A 23,342-nucleotide genomic window follows, 5' to 3' on the forward strand; every position below is an offset into this window, starting at 1 on the left:
TTAGCCCTCCCTTTGTACCAGAAAAGAAATCTGAATTTGTTCTTTTTCTTTTATCGGCTTTTTACAGTACCTGATTATAAAATTTGGGCTAAGTATTTGGTCATAAACTCTGTGTCATCTGCTGACCTTTGACTGTTGTCTGTGGTTTCTGCTAAACTCCCCCCAAATTCTCGTTTAATTTCTTATGCCAACCCATGATATATCAAAACCATGATTGGGAAAGTCACAATGTGGAAGGGATAACTGTACTGTAATTTAATATACTCTAATAATGTCATATTTATATACCAAATCTATTCAGAGATTTTTCAGTTTTTGGATAAACATGTTGCTTTTAGTCTTTTGTATTCACAAATGAAGCAGGTACAAGTGTTCTTGAACAGATAGGTCTGTAATTGGGGAGGTAAAAGGACCATGTTAATAAAGAAGGGAGGAAGAAGGGAGTGGAATTTACTACTGCTCACTATTAAGGTGTGTGAGAAGAATATCTATGGTGTGGACCAAAACAGGCATTAGATGAACCTCATTCATATTTAGAATGTACAAAGCATTGAACACACACACACACACACACACACACACACACACTGTTTGGCATAGGAATACATCTAACTCAAAAAAGAAACAAGTGGGAATAAGGAGAGGAGGTGGGGGTTAAGATGAAGGATAATGTGGAGAAGAAATATCTGCAAGCAAAACTAACTACCTGATGCTGAAAAGGAGGCAGATTAAAGAGGTTGGAGGTAAGAGAAGCAAAACACAAGAATTTAAGTGACAGCTTGTCACCTGGGGAGTGGCTGAACAAATTGTGTTATACGATTGTAAAAGATTATTATTGTAACATAAGCAATGAACAGATGCAAAATGAAATAAACAGAACCAGGAGAATGCTTTTTAAAATATTGCAGTGCAACTGAAGCATTTTTTAAAAATATACACTGTTCAAATGTACAAAAATATACAAAAGAGAACAGAAGGATATTTAGAAAGAAGCACAGTTTTGAAATTAATGTGGAATTTATATCATTTTTAAAAAGTGGTGTAAAAATGGTATAAAATAGAGATCCAGTTTCATATACAGTCCACTTTTGTGTTCTGTATATGTGCAGTTGTTCATTTTTTAGGTTTAAGTAGAGAATAAATAAATCCTACTTCTGACAAGTATATTGAGTCAGTGACCATGGACAAGTCATTAAACTTCTCAGTGCCCTTGGAAATACTGTAAGTATTAAGACAATAAGTTCCAAAATAGTTGCATTGATATAGAGTTCTCTTACCAGGAGATAAACTTGACAGTTGGGAAATCTCAGATTTTTAGCCCCAGCCCCAATCCCTGCCCCCCTCTTCCTCAAATAGCAAAGCCATAAGGAAGATTATGGTTAAATCTTCTTGGCTAACGGTTGTACCCTTTATGTAGAAACTTTATTATAACCTTGCATATGTAGTTAATAAAGCCTGACTTCATTGAAAGATTGCCATTGCATTTTAACTTTGCTATTAGTCAAAGCCCCACCTCACCCCCTTTTTAGCAAGATTATATATTGTACTTTTTTAAAACTTTTGTTATAAGATAATATGAATTTATTTTTAATAATTAATTTATTATTTTTAGTTTTCAGTATTGATTTTGATAAGATTTTGAGTTTTAAATGTTCTCCTCCTCCCTTTCTTCCCCCCTTCCCAAGGAGATATGCACTCTGGTATCAGCTCTACTTGTACATTCATGTTTTCCCATTAGTCATGATGTAAAGAAAAATTAGAACTTGTGGGAGGGACCACAAGAAAGAAGAAACAAAACAAAACAACAAAAGAAAAGGAGAGCAAATAGTACGCTTCCAACTGCATTCAGACTCCAAAGTTCTTTCTTGGGATGTGAATAGCATTTTCCATCATGAGTCTTTTGGAATTGTCTTAGATCCTTGCATTGCTAAGAAGAGCTAAGTCTATCAAAGTCAGTCATCACACAATGTGGCTGTTACTGTGTACAATGCTCTCCTGGTTCTGCTTATTTCACTGAGCATAAATTCATATAAATCTTTCAAGGTTTTTCTAAAGTCCGCCTGCTCATCATTTCTTACAACACAATAGTATTCCATTACATTCATATAACTTGTTCAGCCATTCTCCAATTGATGAACATCTCCTCAATTTCCAATTCTTTGCCACCACGAAAAGAGTTGCTATAAATATTTTTGTACATGTGGGTCTTTTTCCTGTTTTTATGATCTCTTTGGGATACAGACCTAGAAGTAATATTGCTGGGTCAAACAGTATGCATAGTTTCATAGCCCTTTGGGCATAGTTACAAATTGCTCTCCAGAATGGTTGGATCAGTTCACAACTTCACCAACAATGAATTAGTGTTCTAATTTTTCCATATCTTCTCCAACATTTATCATTTTCCAGTTTAGTCATGTTAGCCAATATGATAGGTATGATGTGGTACCTCAGACTTGTTTTGATTTGCATTTCTCTAATCAATAATGATTTAGAACATTTTTTTACATGACTATATAGTTGTATCTTGCATACCTAACCTATTCCACTGATCCACCTCTCTATTTCTTAGCCAGTACCAAGTAGTTTTGATGATTGCTGCTTTATTATACAATTTAAGAACTGGTGCAGCTAGGCCATCTTCCCTTGAATTTCTTTTCATTAATTCCTTTAATATTCTGGACCTTTTGTTCTTCCAGATGAATTTTGTTCCTGTTTTTTCTAGCTCTATAAAATAATTTTTTGGTAGTTTGATTGGTATGGAACTGAATAAGTAAATCTTATTAATTTAGGTAGCATTAATCATTAATTTAGGTAGCATTAATCATTAATTTAGGTAGAATGTCTTTTTTTATTATATTAGCCTGACCCATCCATGAGCAACTGATATTTTTTGAATTATTAAGATCTAATTTTATTTGTGTGAAGAGGGTTTTATAATTGTATTCCTATATTTCTTAGTTTATTTTGCAGGTAGATCCCCAAATATTTTATGATGTCTTCAGTAACTTTAAATGGAATTTCTCTTTCTGTCTATTGATGTAGGGCTTTGTTAGTAATATATAGAAATGTTGATGATATATGTGGGTTTATTTTATGTGCTGCAACTTAGCTAAATTTGTTTATTGAAAAAATATCCATTACTTGTATCTTTCCATGGCCCTTTATTATATGTAAGTTTTACTGCATTGTGATCTCAAAAGGATGCATTTACTATTTCTGCCTTTCTGCATTGAACTGTGAGGTTTTTATGCCCAAATAAGTGATCAGTATTTGTGTAGTTGCCAAGTACCAACAAGAAAAATTATATTCCTTTCTATCCCCATTCAGTTTTCTCCAGAGGTTAACTATATCTAACTTTTATAAGATTCTGTTCACCTCCTCAACTTCTTTCTTGTTTATTTTGTGGTTAGATTTATCTAGTTCTACGAGGGGGAGGTTGAGGTCCCCCACTAGTATAGTTTTGTTATCTATTTCTTCCCTAACTTAGCTATTTCTTTCCCCTAACTTCTCCTCTAAGAATTTGGATGCTGTACCACTTGATGCGTATATGTTTAAGGAATGATATTACTTCTTGTCTATGGTATGTTTTAGCAGGATGTAGTTTCCTTCCTTATCTCTTTTAATTAGATCTATTTTTCCTTTTTCTTTGTCTGAGATTAGGATTGCTACCTCTGCTTTTTTTTTTACTTCAGCTAAAGCAAAATATATTCTGCTCCAGCCTTTTACCTTTACTCTGTGTGTATCCCTCTGTTTAAAATGTGTTTCTTGTAAACAACATATTGTGGGGTTATGGTTCTTAATCTACTTCCTCTCTGCTTCCATTTTATGGGAAAGTTCATCCCATTCACATTCAAAGCTATGATTACTATCTGTGACTTTCTTTCCATCCTATTCCCCCCCTTTATGCTTTTCTCTCTCTTTTTTCCCTTTCCCTCCTCACTAGAGTTTTGCTTTCAACCACTGCCTCCCTCAGTCTGCCCTCCCTTCTATCAGCCTCCTCCCTTTTCTTTTCCCTTCCCCTTCCTACTTCCTGTAGGATAAGTGATTTCTATACCTAGATTTCGCCACTTAACTGATTATGTTATTCCCTCTTTGAGGCCAAATCTGATGAGAATAAGGTTCAAACAATGCTCGTCTCCCTCCTTTCTTTCCCTCTACTCTAACAGGTTTTTGTGCTTTTTCATGGTTTCCTTCTCCTTTCCTGTTCTCCTAGTACAATCCCTTCTCACCACTTAGATTTTTTATCATCACATCAAAGTCAACTTATACCCATGCCCTTTGTCTATGTATACCCCTTTTAAATGTTGTGATAGCTATACAGTTCTTAAGAGTTACAAACAGTTTGCTCTTAGTAATAACATGTTATTTTTTTCCTTCCTGTTTACCTTTTTATGATTCTCTTAAGTCTTGCATTTGAAGATCAAATTTTTTGTTGAGTTTTGGTCTTTTCATCAGGAAGGTTTGGAATACCCCTGTTTTGTTGAATGTCCATCTCCTTCCCTGAAAGATTGTGCTGAATTTCACTGGATGAAACTGATCCTTAGTTGTAATCAAAGCTCTTTTGCTTTATATCTTTTAGTATAGAAGCTGCAAGGTCCTGTGTAATCCTGGCTGTGGTTCCATGATATTGAAATTGTTTCCTTATGGTTGCTTGCAGTATTTTTTTTTTGACCTGGTAATTTTGGAATTTGGCTACAATATTCCTTGGTATTTCCCATTTGGGAATCTCTTTCAGGAGGTGATTGGTGGATTCTTTAGATGACTATTTTACCTTCTGGTTCTAGGACCTCAGGGCAGTTTTCCTTGATGATTTTCTGAAAGATGCTGTTGAGACTATTTTATTCATCATGGTTTTCAGGTAGACCAATAATTTTTAAATTGTCTCTCCTGGACCTATTTTCCAGGTCCATTTTACTGATGAGGCATTTTATATTTTCTTCTATTTTTTCATTATTTTGTTTCTCTTTGACTAATTCTTGAATCTCATCAAATCATTAGCTTCCACTGGCCCAATTCTAATTTTTTTTCCAATTCTAATTTTTAATGAATTGTTTTCTGTTAGATTTTGTACCTCCTTTTCCATTTGGCCAATTCTACTTTTTAAGGAGTTGCTTTCTTCAGTGTATTGTTTTTTCCATTTGGCCAATTTTATTTCTTAAGAACTTGTTTTCTTTAGTGTATTTTTTCCCCATCTGGCCAATTGTGTTATTTAAGGAATTGTTTTCCACAGTCAATTTTTGTTCTTCCTTTTCCAAGCAATTGACTCTTTCTTGAATAGTTCTCATTTCTTTTCCCAATCTTTCTTTTACCTTTATTATTTGACTTTTAAAATCCTTCTTGAGCTCTTCCAAAGAATTTAAGGAATTGTTTTCTACAGTCAATTTTTGTCCTCCTTTTTCCAAGCTATTGACTCTGTAGGAGGGAAATACAGAGTAATCACATGTGAATATGAATGAGATGATTTTATTTTAATTTTATTATCTTAATTTTATTAAAGAAAATGCCAACAGTGAGATGGTATATCAAATTTGTGTGCAGTCAAAACAGTACTTAAGGGAATTTTATATCTCTTAACTCTTGCATTAGTAAAAAAGAGAAAGAGCAGATCAATGAGTTTGACATGCATTAAAAAAAAAACTTAGAAAAAGAACAAATTTTAAATCTCCATTTAAACACTAACATGAAAATCCTGAAAATCAAAAGAGAAATTAATAAAATTAAAAGAAAAAAGTATTGAATAAATAAAACTAGAAGTTGGTTTTATAGGTAGAAAAACTCAATAAAATAGATAAGCCATTGATTAAATTTTTTAAAAAAAGAAAGAAAAATACAAAATTACCAGCATCAAAAATGAGAAAGGTGAATATACTACCAATGAAGATGAAATTAAAACAATTATTAAGAACTGTTTTGCCTAATTATATGTCAATTAATCTGACAATCTAAGTGAAACAGATGAATATTTACAAAAGCATAAATTGGCTAGAATAGAAAATAGAATACTTAAATAACTCTTGTCTTTGAAAAAGAAGTTGAACAAGCTGTACATCAACTAAGAAAAATTTCCCCAGAACCAGGTGGATTTAGAAGTGAATTCTAACAAATGTTTTAAAAACACTAATTCCAACACTATATAAACTTAACTTGGTTAAATAGGCAAAGGAGTCCTTCCAAATCACTTCTATGACACAAGTATGGTTTTAATAACTAAACCAAGAAGAGTAAAACCGGAAAGAAAACTAGAGCCCAATTTCCCTAATGAACATTGGTGCACAATTTTTAAATAAACTACTAGAAAAGAATTATAGCAATATATCACATAGATCAGAAACGAGAAGGAAGGTAGTCTAGGTGTAATAGATCTCAAACAATAATTATCAAAAGTCTTATACTGACTAAGAAATAGAGTGGTGGAATAAATTAGATACATATTACTTTATAGTAAAAGACCATGAGTAGTCTAGTATATGATAAACTCCAAGATCCAAGCTTTTATAAGAAAAATTCATTTTTTGACAAAAACTGCTGGGAAAACTGGAAAACAGTATGACAGAAACCAAGTGTAGATTAGACCAAGATTTCACACTGTGTACCCCGAAAAGGTCAAAATGGATACATGATTTAAATGTAAAGTGTGGAATAAGTAATGGAATAGTTTATTTGTCAGATCTGTGCATAAGATAAGAATTTAGGACCAAAGAAAATATAGAGGACATTACAAAATGTAAAGTAGATAATTTTGATAAATTAAAGAGTTTTTGCACAAAGAAAACCAATGTGACCAAAATTAAAAGGAAAGCAAAAAACGGGGGTGGGGTGGTGGGGTGGAGATATGTAATAAACATCTCTGACAAAGGCCTCATTTCTCCAATATGTAGAGAGTTGTGTCAAATTTATAAGAATACATGTCATTCCCCAGTTGATAAATTGTCAAAGGTTATGAATGGGCAGTTTTCTGAAGAAGAAATCAAAGCTGGTGGATTTGTAAACTGGTTCAATCATTCTAAAGAAATTCTAGAGAATGTGGAACTATGCTCAAAGAGCCATAAAACTGTGCATGTCCTTTGACTCACCAATGCATTTACCAGGTCAGTATCCCAAAGAGATCAAAGAAAAAGCAAATGGCCCTATATGTGCAAAAATATTTATAGCGCCTCTTTTTTTGTGGTAGCAAAAAAGTGAAAATTGAGTATATACCTGTCAGTTGGGATATATGGTTGTGATGGAATATTATTTGTACTGTCAGAAATGATAAAAAAATGGTTTCAGAAAAAACTTGAAAGACTTACATGAACTGATGCAAAGTGAACTGAGCAGGGCCAGGAGGATATAATTGTAACAGTGATCAACTTTGAAAGACTTAGATACTCTGATCAATGCAATGATTCAAGCCAGTTCTGAAGGACTCATGATGAAAAATGCTATCTACCTCCGGAAAGAAGACTGATGAACTCTAAATGTAGATTGAAGATAATTTTTGAACTTTTTCTTGCTTTTTTTGCAACATGTCTAATACGAAAATGTTTTGCATAATTTTACCACCAAGATTAGCAGGAAAGCAGAAAGATAGGAAACAATTTTTACAGCAAGGGTTTCTGATAAAGGTCTCATTTCTAAAATATATAGAGAACTGAGTCAAATTTATAAGAATATGTAAGTCATTCCCCAGATGACAGATGGTCAAATAATGTGAACAGACAGGTTTCAGATGAAATTAAAGCTATATGTCTATGAAAAAATGCTCTAAATTACTCTTCATTAGAGAAATGCTAATTAAAACAATTCTTAGATACCACCCCACACCTATTAGATTAGCTAATATTACAGAAAAGGAAAATGACAAATATTGGAGGGGATGTGAGAAAATTAAGACACCAATGCCCTGTTGGTACAAATGTGAACTGATTTAACCATTGTGGAGAGCGATTTGGAGCTATACCCAAAGGACTATAAAACTATGCATGCCCTTTGATCCAGTGATATCACTAAAAGGTCCTTATTCCAAAGAGATAAAAAAATACAACCAAAAGCAAAAGGATCTATATGTACAAAAATGTTTATAGCAGCTCTGTTAGTGGTGGCAAAGAATTGGAAGTGGAGGGGATGCCCATTAATTGAGAAATTAAACTGAACAAGTTGTGTTATATGATTGTGATGGAATACTATTGTGCTATAAGAAATGATGAGCAAGATGCTCTCAGAAAAAATTGGACTTCCATGAACTGATGAACATTGTTGCTGATAACAGTAATATTGTACAGTGATAGTAAGGAGCCATAGAGTAGGATGTTGAGGGAGTGAATATTCAAATTTATGAGAGTACCAATCATTCCCCAATTGATAAGTGATAAAAGGATATGAACTGGCAGTTTTCATCTGAAAAAATCAAGATTATCTTGTAGTCGTATGAAAAAAATGTTCTAAATCACTATTGATTAGAGAAATAAATTCAAACAACCTTAGGTACAATATCAATGACTTAACTGTTTTCAGCAATACAATGATTCAAGACAATTCCAAAGTGCTATCCATCTCCAGAGAAAGAAATGATGGAGTATGAATGCAGATTGAAGCATAATTTTTTAAACTTTATTTTTCTTAGTTTTTCTTTTGGGGGAGGGGGAGCTGTGGTCTCTTGCAACATGGCTAATATGGAAATACATTTTGTATAACTACACATGTATAATCTATATCAGAGTGCTTGCCAGCTGAAGGTGAAGAAGGTGAGGAATGAAAGTGAATTTGGAACCCCCAAATTTAGAAAAGAATGTTAAAATTTGTTTTTATGTGTAATTGGGAAAAATAAAATATTTTTTAAAAAGAAAAATAGAAATGGTTTTGTCTTATGCTTGAATTGCGTAATATAGACTTGGTTTTGTCCATTTGCTCTTTCTGACTGTCATCTCAAGTGCCATTTCTACTCATTAATTAAGCATGTTAGAGTGCAAATGTATTTCCCTTATCATTCATGAACATACATATTGATAGAAACTTTGGTAAATTTGTTACATTTTCCTGTTCTTTATTCTGCCAGACCCATCTATGAATATTACTTGTGTTTTTTTGCTTTTCAGTGTTACTTGATAATACTTAAAATCTTTTGTTACTGTGCTTTGTAGTGGTTTATAAATACACTTCAACCCAAATTTTTCTGTTGGCTTTTATGTCTCCCCCTTTAGATCAAGTATTTGCTGGCCAAGGCAGTTTTGTAGCTGTTAAAATTTCATTGGAAATAATGGTAATCATGGTTGATACATCAGCTTCACCTTTTTTTTTTTTCCATTTTGTTTTTGGTAATAATGGATTGTTTGAATAGGTCAAGGTGGAACCACTGCAGTTGTCTGCAGTATCATCTTGTTAGTATTTCTTCTAAACTGGATGTTGATTTGAGCATTGTTTTAACTAGTAAATGATCTGACTGCAGCTAATAATGATAAGATGCCTACATCAATAAACCAGTCATTTCCTTTTAGTAGAGAGGATGTAATCAACTTTGGGTTTTATGACACTTAGTCGTTGGTTTCCATTGGTTGAGTTTCTCCACATTCTCTTCTGGAAGAAATTTCTCATGACAGGTAGAATTGGTTTTCTGAGTAGTCTACAACAGTACTCTCCACTTTGGAGTCCAGGGCCTCCTGGTGGGGAGGGAGGGAGCGAATCAAACCTTAACACCAAGGGATATATTATAACTGAGCTTAGGCCTTGTCTCCCACACAAGTACACCTGCATTTTTTTCCTAACACACCCATACTGTCCCATCTGTCTGTGGTGCATGTTCCCAGACTCTTCTGAGCCAGGTTTTGGCCAGTACAATCACAAAAATCCCATTCTCATTCCCTAGTTCATCTGTTGGCAATGACAGGTAGCCCTGAGCCAATAAACTCTATCTTTTGAGGGGGTGACCAGTAAGACACCCCTCCTCTCTTCATTTTTGGTAGGACAGTTTTTCTTACAAGATGAGTAGGCATGCATCAGTTGTGACCTGCATATCAGATCACATTATATTATCTTTTTCTAAACTTACCCATTTCTGTTTTGGGGTTCCATCTTTCCATTTGCCCAGGTTTACAACCTTAATATCATCTCCACCTTCTCGCTCACCCTAAATACCTATTCAGTGGCCAGTTTTTTCTCCTTTTGTAACATGCTTTGCATTGATCCCCCCCTTTTTTTTTTACTCACAACTGTCATATGACCATATGTCTGACAATTAAGCCTTTTAATCATCATTCTTATCTCAGTGCTCTCTAATCCATTGTCCAAACAACTGTCAAAAGGTTTTCCTGAAGTTCAGATCTAACCATGTCAATCCTTTACTCAGTAAATTTCATTAGTTCCCTATTGGTTCTATGTTTATCTTTTTAAAATTTTAGTTTTTTATGCTTTATAATTATATAATTAGTATAGTAGTATGTGGAAATATACATATGTTGGAAGTATGTGTTCCAGAATGTTTTACTGATGGGTGTCTTATTACAAAATTTTGTAGACCAGTGCTTTATAAAATCTTTCATTTCTTAAATCTAAGCCACATTTTTTGCCTTCCTTCTTTATCTCTTCACCTTTGCAACAAAGTCACCAAGTGTCAAAGTTTACATTGACTTGATTTGGAAGATTTTGTCAAGTTGTTTATGGAATTTTTCTTCATTCCTTAGCTGCAGTTAGTTGTTGGTATTAAGTGCCAGTTATCTTCATGGTGATCTTTTTTAGCTTGACTAATGTTTGAATATCTTGCCACCTGCACATTATTTAGTAGTAAACATTTCTATTGATTTATCACTACCATAAGCTGGTTGGTTGGTTGTTGTCCTTCCTTTTCACAGAGGACCACAATGATATCATCATGTTAGAGTAAAGTTATGTTTTGTCTGACTGTGACTGAGCAGACCAGTATGAGTTGAGAGTGCTCCACCACAGGTCAGGCGCAAGTAGTCCATGGAAACATTTGGCATACAGTCTAAAAATTTGTGCATCTCACTTTTCTTTTGAGCAGTTTCAGTTTTCTGCAATCACAAGCACTGCATAATGAAATGACTGAGTGTTCCATAAAAGGAGATCAGTGAGATCTTGGGCAGAAAAGTTTTTTGTTGCTCCCAGAACAGTGTGCAGGCCAGAAGAAAAGTAAACTCCTCTAACCTTGATTGTGCCACCTTGGAGGAACTGAGAACTTACAGGTCCCCAGAGTATAACCTCCTCTTGACAAAGGACTCAAAAGTCAAGTAACTGGCTGGGAAAATGCCCAAAAAAGGGGGGAAAAATAAGACTATAGAAGGTTACTTTCTTGGTGAACTGGTATTTTCTTTCATCCTTTTGGATGAGGAAGAACAATGCATATGGTCAGAGGAAGTCAAGGCTTCTGCATCCAAAACCTCCAAAATAAATATGCAGTGTTCTCAGGCCATGGAAGAGCTCAAAAAGGATTTTGAAAATCAAGTAAGAGAAGTAGAGGAAAAATTGAGAAGAGAATTGAGACTGCTGCAAGAAAACCATGAAAAGCAAGTCAACAGCTTGCTAAAGGAGACCCCCCCCCCCAAAAAAAATGCTGAGAAAAATAACACCTTTAAAGATAGGCTAACTCAATTGGCAAAAGAGGTCCAAAAAGCCATTGAGGAGAAGAATGCTTTAAAAAGCAGAATTAGCCAAATGGAAAAGGAGGTCCAAAAGCTCACTGAAGAAAATAGTTCTTTAAAAATTAAAATGGAATAGATGGAAGCTAATGACTTTATGAGAAACCAAGAAATTACAAAACTGAAATAATGAAAAAATAGAAGATAATGTGAAATATCTCATTGGAAAAATAACTGACCTGGAAAATAGATACAGGGGAGACAATTTAAAAATTATGGGACTACCTGAAAGCCATGATCAAAAAAAGAGCCTAGACATCATCTTTCATGAAATTATCAAGGAAAACTGCCCTGATGTTCTAGAACCAGGGGGCAAAATAAATATTGAAAGAATCTACCGATCACCTCCTGAAAGAGATTCAAAAAGAGAAACTCCTAGGAACATTGTGGCCAAATTCCAGAGTTCCCTGGTCAAGGGGAAAATATTGCAAGCAGCTAGAAAGAAACAATTCAAGTATTGTGAAAATATAATCAGGATAACACAAGATCTAGCAGCTTCTACATTAAGGAATCAAAGGGGTTGGAATATGATATTCCAGAAGGCAAAGGAACTGGGATTAAAACCAAGAATCACCTTCCCAGCAAAACTGAGTATAATACTTCAGGGTAAAAAATGGTCATTCAATGAAATAGAGGACTTTCAAGCATTCTTGATGAAAAGACCAGAGCTGAATAGAAAATTTGACTTTCAAACACAAGAATTAAGAGAAGCATGAAAAGGTAAACATGAAAGAGAAATCATAACGGACTTACTAAAGTTGAACTGTTTACATTCCTACATGGAAAGATATTGTTTGTAACTCTTGAGACTTTTCTCAGTATTTGGGTAGTTGGAGGGATTATACACACACACACACACACACACACACACACACACACACACACACAGATAGGGCACAGGGTGAGGTGAATAAGAAGGGGTGATATCTAAAAAATAAAATTAAGGGGTGAGAGAGGAATATATTGGGAAGAGAAAGGGAGAAATGGAATGGGGCAAATTATCTCTCATAGAAGAGGCAAGTAAAAGCTTTTTCAATGGAGGAGAAAAAAGAAGAGGTGAGAGGGAAAAAGTGAAGCTTACTCTCATCACATTTGGCTTAAGGAGGGAATAACATGCGCACTGAATTTAGCATGAAAATCTATCATACACTACAGGAAAGTAGGGGAGAAAGGGAGAAGTGGGGTATGGGGGGATGATAGAAGGGAGGACAAATGGGAGGAGGGAGTAATTAAAAGTAAACACTTTTGGGGAGGGACAAGGTCAAAAGAGAGAATAGAATAAATGGGGGCCAGGATAGGATGGAGGGAAATATAGTTAGTGTTTCACAACATGGCTATTATAGAAGTCTTTTGCAAAACTACACATGTATAGCCCATATTGAATTGCTCACCTTCTCAGCGGGGATGAGTGGGGAGGGAGTAAGGGAGAGAAGTTGGAACTTGAAGTTTTAGGAACAAATGTTGAGAATTGTTTTACATACATTTACATACAACATTTACATTTTACATACAACTGGGAAATAGGAAATGCTGGTGATTGAGGTATAGAAATCTATCTTGTCCTGCAAGAAAAGAGAGAAGATGGGGATCAGTGAAGGGAGGGGTGTGATAGAAGGGAGGGCAGATTGAGGGAAGGGGTAATCAGAATGTACATTATTTTGGGGTGGGGGAGAAAATTTGGAACTCAAAATTTTGTGGAAATGAATGTTGACAACTAAAAATAAATAAGCATTAAAAATAAAAATAAAAATGGAAAAAAAAAAAGGATATCTCTGCCTTTAGGCACCCATTGATATCTACTCTGCCAGTTCTTTTGTTTGCCTCCACAAGGAAAATCTGTGAGCCATTCCCAAACAGTATAAATTAAATGTGTTTACTGTCATCATTTTCCTTGGTGATCACTTAGAACTGCCGTGTGGGGTCCTGAGGTTTCTGTGGAAGAGCCTGAAAACCACTCATTTAAACTGTGTATGCTTTGTGCAGTGTAGTGGAAACCTCAGGGCTCTTGGTCAGGGGTATGGGTTTGAGTCCCAGATTCAATGAACTTAACTAAGTGTGTGATCTTGGTCAAATCACTTCATCTCCTTCTGAGTCTTTCTTTATTTGTGAAATGGGGGTAATAATCACACTGCCTGCTTCACAGAGTGTTGTGAGACAAACATTTTGTAAATTTTAAAATATTATCTAAATGTATCACCGTTATTACTACTAATTGTAGAACATTTTCTAAAACCCTATGGCAACTTTTAAATTTACTTTTTAACTCTGCCTATTATGTTAAGCATTTGCAAAAATGACCTATTTCAGGAAATTTAAACTCAGCAGTAACAATTATGACACATTTTGTTGAATGGAGGAGAAAAAGGGTTATGTTTCTTTGGTTGATCTATATTTTATCACAACTACAAACTATAGTTCTACCCCCAAATGACAGAAGTCTTGTCACACCATCTAAGCCTAAGCTGTTTTTAGTTTGTTGAGGAAGTACAGTATATAACAGTAGCATAAGCCTTCCTACCTTCATCTTTCCCGCCCCCAATGGAAAGATTGGAAAGATTGGCTGGGTCTTCAGACCTTCTCCAAACAGACCACTATTTTATTATTAGTTATATTGGCCACCTAGGCAATGCACTTCATGGTTTTTGTAAGACTTTTTAAAAAACTGAGTAAGCTTTATAGAACATAGGAATATAAATGTTTAGTTTAAATTACTCCTCTAAAGGTTAATATTTCATAGACCAACCTTTTATAAAAGGAAGAGTAGGCTTAGTGAAATTGGACTTAAATTGATTTTCCCCTTTGTGTAATGTTTTAGTATCTTGATACTTAAAGATTATTTTGTGATATATATTTCTTTGGTACATTTTAATTTTAGTGAATAAAATCCCATGCTCCAAAATTTGAAAGTTTATGTGTGGCTTTAAAAGTAACTTTTCCTTGATGGGGGCATGAGGGTAGGGTTGAGGTAGAAGAGAGTGTTGAATATTTGAGTTGGTAATGATAGATCTCTGATTTCATCATTGTGGAGGAATTTCTGGAATGGAAACATCTCTTCACCAACGTGTATCAGACAGATCATCAGCAATTTCTTGTCATAGAGAATTGCTTGGGGGTGCTAAGTGATTTTCCCCAAGGTAACTCAACCAGTACATGTCAGAGGCAAATAAATGAATAAAAACAGATTAATTTTTGTTTGTGTTATGAGAAGTTTTATGTCAATTTCTTGTGGTTGAAAAACAAGGAATTTTGTAAAATGAAGAAAAGTAGACTACTAGAATAATTTTTGTTGTTTAGCTGAATTATGCAAAATTTTATTTAAAATTTTGAAATCTTTGGCTCCTGCATCTTACTGAAGTGTAAAATATTAAATTAATATGTGTATGTTACACTGTTATTGCACAATGGACATTTTAGAGATTAATAAATTTGAGACAGTGCTAGAAGATTCTCAGTCTTTTTTGTAAAATAATCTGTTTTTCAAGTCCCATTGAATTAAGTTCACTGGAGAAAAGCAGGATGTTTGGTAGTTGTTAGTAAAATGGGTACATGAGTTAAATGTAAAGGGTAAAGAACATCATAAACAAATCAGGGGAGCCAGGAAAGTATTACTTGATAGATCTATGAATGGGAAAAAGTTCACGACCAAACAAGAGATAGAGAGGGTCACAGAATGTAAAGGGGGTGGTGTTGATTACATACAATTAAAAGTTTTTACACAAACAAGACGAATGCAACTAAAAAGTAGAAGAGAAACCAGGTAAATGGGGTGGAGAAATCTCTGCCATAAGTTTCTCTAATAAAGAACTGATTTCTAAGATATATAGGGAACAGAGTCAAATTTATAGGAATAAGAGCTGTTCCCTAATTGATAAATGGTCAAAGGATATGAATAGACAGTTTTCAGGGGAAGAAATCCAAGCTATCAATAACCATATGAAATAATGCACTGAATCATTAATAATTAAAGAAATGCAAATTAGAACAATTTTGAAGTTCCACTCACACTTATCAGAGTGGGAAAGTTGACAGAAAAAGAAAAATGACAAATGCTAGGGATCTGTATGGAAACGCATATGTATTAATGTAGTGTTAGTAGAGCTGTGAATTTGTCCAGCTATTCTGAAAAGTATCTTCCAAAGTGGATTGACTCAAAGTAGCATCATAATAAATGTGAAAATACATATTGAACACTATTTGATAAGACTTGTGTTAGAAACAGCAGGTAAAATGAGTAGGAAAAGAACTCCTGGGTTTTTGTTGCAGATTAACAAATATGTAAGATTTTAATTTTAAAAGTAAAATCAGAGGGTTTTTCCCTATTATTTTGCATTCCATTTAGTTGGAATACAGCAAAGGTATTTAAATGAAAACTTATTTGATGTTATATTCCTTTAGTATATGACACTGTCCAATAACCTGCTGAAAACTGTGTCAGGAAAGCCATTTGGGGAGACATTTTCCTGAACAAATGATTCTCTCTCCCAATTAAAAGAAGAATTAGTGGCTCCATATTTTGAAAGATAACTTCTAACATACAGCTAAATCTCTTTAGCACTCTGAAGAAACATTGGTTTTTTATTTTTGCCTTCTAAACCATAAAGCAATGCTCATATTTACATGTATTTAATGCTTGTTTTGGAGCTAATTTTTTTTCCTGATATATTCTTGGCTAGAGTGTTGGGAAACTTTTTGTAGCTTTACTTATTTTGTCCTTTTAAAAATTTAAGGAAATTTCAAATGTTAGCATAAATTTAATTTTTTAAATAAAAAAGTGAGAGAAACCATAAGGTTCTCATTACTTTGGGGAATGTAAGTAAATATTGAGACAATATCTGTATATTTGAAAATTAACAAATAATACAAAGCAATACATCTGTACCACATGACTGTTACAGACAGCTGATTCATTCAAAAGAATAAAGCTCTACTTACAACTATTAAGCTTCACATAAGAAGTGAAATTTGAATTGGGATTTAAAGGAAGAATTTTTATAGATTAAAATATGTCACTCAATCATTTTCCTTTTCTTTTTATATTTCTATTCCTTTTTGACTTCTGCAGAAAAGCAGTACAAATGTACAGTTTAGAATTTGCCTATCATTTATATAGCAAAATAACTACTCCCCACTTGATGATTTAGTAAAGTTATTTATAAAGTAATTTTAAAAAACTGGTGACTTTCATTATCAAATTGAATATATATTTCCAATAGGCTCAATCGGAAACTTTTGGGTTGAAAAAGGTAAGGACATTGGTCAAGGCTTTTCATTCCTTCATTAATTGCCTTGAAGTTTAGTATCCTTTCAAAATTTGTATGTGTATTTAAAATGCCTTACAGTAGAATTAAAACCATGATATGTTTTGTCACTAGAAACAATCACTTAATATGTATTACACATTAGCTTGAAGAATCTTTCAATTCAAGTCTTCGGGGTTTAAAAATGAAACAGTGCTTTGCCATATCAATTTTGTTCAAAATTCTCTGACGTAAATTTACATGAAATGAGGGGATAACTACATTAAGATTAAGATAGTTAATTTTATATATGCTTGTGTTTTTGGTAAAAGATCCTACTGTGTGTATATTCTGGACTTCAAAAAATGTTATGTCAGTTTTCTAATTTTGTAGAAAAATCTTTTCTTATCTGTTTTATACCCTTTATATTAAAGTGATATGCCATGATTTACTCTAGGGTATATCACATGTATACTATTTAAAGATTTTTAGCACCATAAAGTCTTCAAATGAAAGCTTTGAAACTTTTTATTCTTACAGTAATGGAGTGGGGTGAAGATGTTAAAGCAGTTTCAGAAGATGAAGCTTTGATGTTGGTGAACCATCAAGCAACAGGAGATGTGTGCATGTTAATGATGTGCCTACAGGACAAAGGAATGGTAGGTTATCTCTAGGTTACAAAAGTCTCATTAGAAAATATAAACACCACTTAATTTACTACATTATAAATGATGAGAGCCTGTTCCTTTTTTTGTTTTTAAAAGGGGTCAGATAGGAATTACTGTATTTTAAATATGTCACTAGAATTTTCACTAGTTGCTAAGAATTTAGACATTGCTCTTTTCTCAGATTTAAAAAGTCCCCAGGTTGGTCAAGAGATGTTGAGTCTAAGGGCAAATTGAAGAACTAATTGAGAGAGAAAAAAATTTGTAAAGTTAATATCATTTAAGAAAAAAGATTAGTATTAGATATTGAATTCTTAAGATATCATCTAGTCATATGAAAATGGAATTATTTTCAGAAGAAAGATATTAAATACACCCTTCCAATTTGTATGCTTATTTGAAGCATACATGTGAAGAGAAATTTGGTCCATATCATCAAAAGACTCCTTACTTAATGAGGGGAAATTGCAAGTAATTATGTGTATGGATATACCAAATAGGAGAAACCAACTATATAAATGATAATAAAGTGAATATTTATCTAATAAAAAAAATATCAGTCAATAAAGAGACATAGAAGTAACTACTCAATACGAATTATTGTGCCAGGTGCTGTCAGGAAGACAAAGACACAATTTCTTCTTCATAAAACAAGACATCACCATGAAAAGCTAAATGCCATCCCAAGTTGAGTAGCATGACCACCATAGGTGAGGTGGCACAAAGCATTACATTATAAATGATCATAACTCATAGAGACAAGAGCTGTACTTTCAGACAGGAGTGGAATTATAGTTAGCTAGATTGGCTTGAGAAGTCTTCAAAGAAGAGGACTTGGAATGATGGGTAGAATTTGGTTAAATGGAGTGGAACTCGGATTGTGTTGAGGTGAATGGAGCATAGAGGCAAAAGAGCAGAAGAAGCCAGAATGAATACTGTGTGTTGCAATAGGAGCAAGCAGGCCAGCCAACAAGGGTTACATGTTGACAAGGGATAGAAAATGAGATGGGAGAAGTTAGGGGACAAGATGACAGAGGTCTTCTATTACAAGGCTGGAGATTTGGAACTTTTTTATTGAAGAACTATAACATCATTGAAGGTTTTTGAACAAGGAAATAACATGTTCTGTTTTGAGAGTAATCTGATGATTGTCTGTCACATAAATGGGGGTAGTACAGATATATACTGTAGAGAAGAAGCTCACTTAGAAGGAAGTAGCACTTGAGATGCTAAGCGCCTAATCCAGAATGGTAGCAGTAGAAATGGGAGGAGATCTTATAATGAGTCAACAGGACAGATTTGCTGTAAGTGATCAAGGGAGAGAAAGGATGCTAAAATCATAGATTTAGACCTGGGAGGGACATTAGTGATTATCTAGTCCAACGTCTTCATTCTCCAGAAGATTCCAACCTTTCAATATAGAGTTTCTAGCAGGGGAAGTAGTAAGAGAGTAATACTGTCGATAGAAATTCAAAGTTAAGAAGAGAATTAAGAGGCATGATTGTACACCATGACATAATAATAATGATAGCTGACATTTACATAGTTTTTAAATTTACATACCTAATCTACTTTAGAATGACCAGAAAGTACTTATAGACAATGAAATGAAATCAAAAGAGTCTTGGAGCATGTACTTTTCCTCTATGCAGAAAATTCCATATCTCTATTTAGCCCTAACGACCTTTCTCTGAAGAGCAAAACTTGTATTTTTCTGCAGGATACTAGATATCTCCAAGTAGATATGCTTCTGACACGTCAAACTCCACATGACCCAAACTGGATTTGTCCTCATCCAAAAACCTGACTTACTTAGGTCTTTTAGTGTACCATTTTTTCAGACAATCAGGTTTACAACTTTTGAATACCTTATTGTCCTCTTCCAATTATATTATTATTATGTCAGTTTATTCATGAGGTAATAGCTTTGCGGAGTTCTGTTAAGTAACTGACTCAAAGCCTCTCTGCAGGTAGTAGGATTGGGACCCTGGTCATCCTGACTCCACCCACTTTAAGCACTGCACTGCTGGCCACCTCTAGCAGGGAAGATGAGAAGTCAGTTCAACCAGCATTTATTGAATGCCTATTAGGTGCCAGGCACTATGCTAAACTCTTGAGAAAGAAAGACAAAAGCAGTCTTTACTCTCAAGGAACCTAGAGCCTAACAGTCACATGCCGCTGATTATATGCATCAAGGGAAATACAGAATAAATTGCAGTTAGTCAAAGAAGGCACTGCCTAGCATTAATGGGATCAAGAAAGGTAGAATTTTATCTGAGATCTGAAGGAAGCCAGTGAAGCCAGGAGGTAGAGATAAGAAGGGATTCAGTTTACTCATCTATAAACTGAATCCCTTTAAGTAAGAGGTGCCTTTCTGAAGGTCATAAGGTGGTCACTTAGATTCTCATCCAAAAAGCAACTGATGGTAGAGTGGTTAGAGCACTGGAGCTGGAGTCAGGAAGACATGAGTTCAAATCATGCCTTTCATGACCATCGGCAAATCACTTTGCCTCAGTTTACTCACCTGTAAAAATAGGGATAATAATTGCACTTACCTTTCAGTGTTGTTTTGAGGCTCTAATGAGATAATATTTGTAAAGCCCTTAGCATAGTGCCACATACACGGTAGGTACTATATAAATGCCAGCCTTCATGATTAAATCCAGGCTTTTTTGTCCCCAAATCCAGCATCTTTCCATTGTACTATTCTGCCCTCCAGCTACTAGTTTCTCCTTTTCAAATTTATTCCATAAACTGCTGGCCAATTAATCTTTTTAGTGTAGAACGCTTATAAGTGTCACTGTTCACTTCAGAAACTTTGGGTGACTCAGTATTGCTGACAGAGACCAGACTCCTTAATTTCACATTTCCACATCTGTAAATGGGGAGACTGTACTCATTATTACTTTACCCAGCTTTTGTGATGAAAATACTTCGTAAATCTTGAAGTGTTATATGAATGTATTGTTAGCATTATTATTATTATTATCATTCAAGGGCCTCTATAATTTTGCCTCAACTTTTTCAGACTTACTTCTCTCAACTTCCTTTCATGTACCTTATGTTCAGATTAAAATGGGCTATTTTACATCTTCCTGATATACCTCACTCTTTCCCATTTCTGTGCATTCTTCACAATGTATGCTATCTCATCTAATTCTAAAGAAGGGTTGGGTTAAAGAAGAAATCATAGAAACAATCAACAATTTCATTCGAGAGAATGACAATAGTGAGACAACATACCAAAACTTATGGGATACTGCAAAAGCAGTTATTAGGGGAAGTTTTATATCTCTGAATGCTTACATAAATAAAATAGAGAAAGAGGAGATCAATGACTTAGGCTTGCAGTTGAAAAAGCTAGAAAAAGAACAAATTGAAAATCCCCAGGTAAATACCAAATTAGAAATACTGAAAACCAAAGGAGAGATTAATAAAATTGAAATTAAGAAAACTATTGAATTAATAAATAAAACCAATAGTTGGTTTTATGAAAAAACTAATAAAATTGATAAACCTTTGGTCAATCTGATTAAAAAAAAGAAAGAAGAAAACCAAATTACTAATTATAAAAACGAAAGGGGTGAACTCACCTCCAATGAGGAGGAAATTAAAACAATAATTAGAAACTACTTTGCCCAACTTTATGCCCACAAATTCGATAATCTAAACGAGATGGATGAATATTTTAAAAAATACAAATTGCCCAGATTAACAGAAGAGGAAGTTGAATACTTAAACAACCCCATCTCAGAAAAAGAAATTGAACAAGCCATCAATGAACTCCCTAGGAAAAAATCTCCAGGGCCAGATGGATTCACAAGTGAATTCTATCAAACATTTAAAGAACAGTTAATTCCAATACTACATACACTATTCTTGAAAATTGGGGAAGAAGGAGTCCTCCCAAATTCTTTCTATGATACAAATATGGTTTTGATACCCAAACCAGGAAGAGACAAAACAGAGAAAGAAAATTATAGACCAATTTCCCTAATGAATATAGATGCAAAAATTTTAAATAAGATTCTAGCAAAACGAATACAGCATCTTATCACGAGATTAATACATTATGATCAGGTAGGATTCATACCAGGACTACAGGGCTGGTTCAATATTAGGAAAACTATTAGCATTATCGATCACATCAACAACAAAGCTAACAAAAACCACATGATTATCTCAATAGTTGCAGAAAAAGCTTTTGACAAAATACAACATCCATTCCTACTAAAAACATTGGAGAATGTAGGAATAAAGGGAACTTTCCATAAAATAATAAGCAGTATCTATCTAAAACCTTCAGCAAGCATTATATGCAATGGGGATAAGCTAGATGCATTCCCAATAAGATCAGGGGTGAAACAAGGTTGTCCATTATCACCACTATTACTTAATATGGTACTAGAAATGTTAGCTGTAGCAATTAGACAAGATAAAGATATCCAAGGAATTAAAATAGCCAAAGAAGAAACTAAGTTATCACTCTTTGCAGATGATATGATGATTTACCTAGAGAATCCCAGAGATTCAAGTAAAAAATTACTAGAATTAATAAACAACTTTGGCAAAGTTGCAGGGTACAAAATAAACCCACAATGTATGCTATCTCCTTTGTGTCTACTTGTTGAAATCTTACATTTCTTTCCCTCCTCTCCCCAAGTCATTTGAACTACAGCACAGTAATTCTGCATTTGCTTATGCCAGTATATAGTAGACCTCTCATATTAAATTATAAGCTTCATGAGGATAGGTGCCTTGTACTACTCAAATGTATATTGAATGTTTGTTATATTTGCATCATAGAATAGATTCTGAAAAGAAACAGCTATTTAGAAACAAATTCACTAACATGTGAGAGATTGTCATGGAATGGATGTATACTTGGAATTAAAATAAATGTTTCCTGCCCACTTGATACATGGTATTTATATTAAAAGCTGGTCTCTTCAGCTTTTTATGAACTGGAGATCTCTGTTAACTAGAACTTTGGGGTACTTAGAACTATGATAATTGCACATTAATAATTATTTACTGGAGACATTTCGAGAAAGCTCTGAAGGTGTTTTTTGGAGCATCAAGGAATGATTAAATTATATTCAATATTCTTTAATATTTAATTGCATTCTCATTCTTTTAAAGTGATTAATGTATATGGCATATGTAATAAGTGCAGATTAGTAGATTTGTTTTACCAGAATATTCAGACTCAACCACTCTGGAGAAGATAAAATTTTTAAAGAAAGATTCATTTCTTCCAGATTAATCCTTTTGCCTAGGGGCATTTTTCTTTTACGGTTCCATAAGCTATGTCCAACATTGATATGTAAATTTCCCTGTAATCATTTAATTTGAAAACAGGAAGAATGGATTATCTTAATCTAAAAAAATATGATCAATGAATATTTGAGTGATGGCAGTGCAATCTTTATCTCCAAGAATAAACATATAAACATCTATTTCAGGGCAAGTATTATTTTATACTAAGAAAGTGGTTGAGTTTATTTTTTAAAATTTCCACTTCATGATCAGTAAATTGGAGTTTGATTTATTTAAATAGATTTGTATATAAAATGTGAAACTATGAAACTTTTGGAATTTTGCTTGAAGTAACTCTTGGAGTCCATCTCATTGGTAAATTAATACCTTTAATTTCAAAGGGAGAAAGAGAGTAATTGAGTTCATCAGTCACTTTGCTTTAGAGATTTTGTGTCTAGTGACATTATTAGGTTTTTAATTAAGAAATTGAATTATCATGCAGTTATATAATTTTGAGATCACCAACAAGACTTGATTGATAGTTCTATAATACT

The 23,342-nt window shown here is 33.8% G+C and overlaps 1 protein-coding gene across 12 annotated transcripts in view; it reads left to right on the forward strand.

Moving 5' to 3' along the window:
• LPGAT1 (lysophosphatidylglycerol acyltransferase 1) overlaps positions 1-23,342 on the forward strand; it is a 162,937-nt gene that overhangs the window by 29,321 nt on the left and 110,274 nt on the right. For all 12 annotated transcript variants that reach the window (XR_011975502.1, XR_011975503.1, XR_011975501.1 and 9 more), the window contains one exon: positions 17,405-17,523. Coding sequence is in view for 8 of the 12 variants with exons in the window: in XM_072647898.1 (XP_072503999.1) it covers positions 17,405-17,523 (119 nt within the window). In the remaining 4 variants the exon portion in view is untranslated. The remainder of the gene's footprint in view (positions 1-17,404; positions 17,524-23,342) is intronic.

Source organism: Notamacropus eugenii, chromosome 2 (assembly GCF_028372415.1).
Source record: "Notamacropus eugenii isolate mMacEug1 chromosome 2, mMacEug1.pri_v2, whole genome shotgun sequence".
NCBI classification, from domain to species: domain Eukaryota; kingdom Metazoa; phylum Chordata; class Mammalia; order Diprotodontia; family Macropodidae; genus Notamacropus; species Notamacropus eugenii.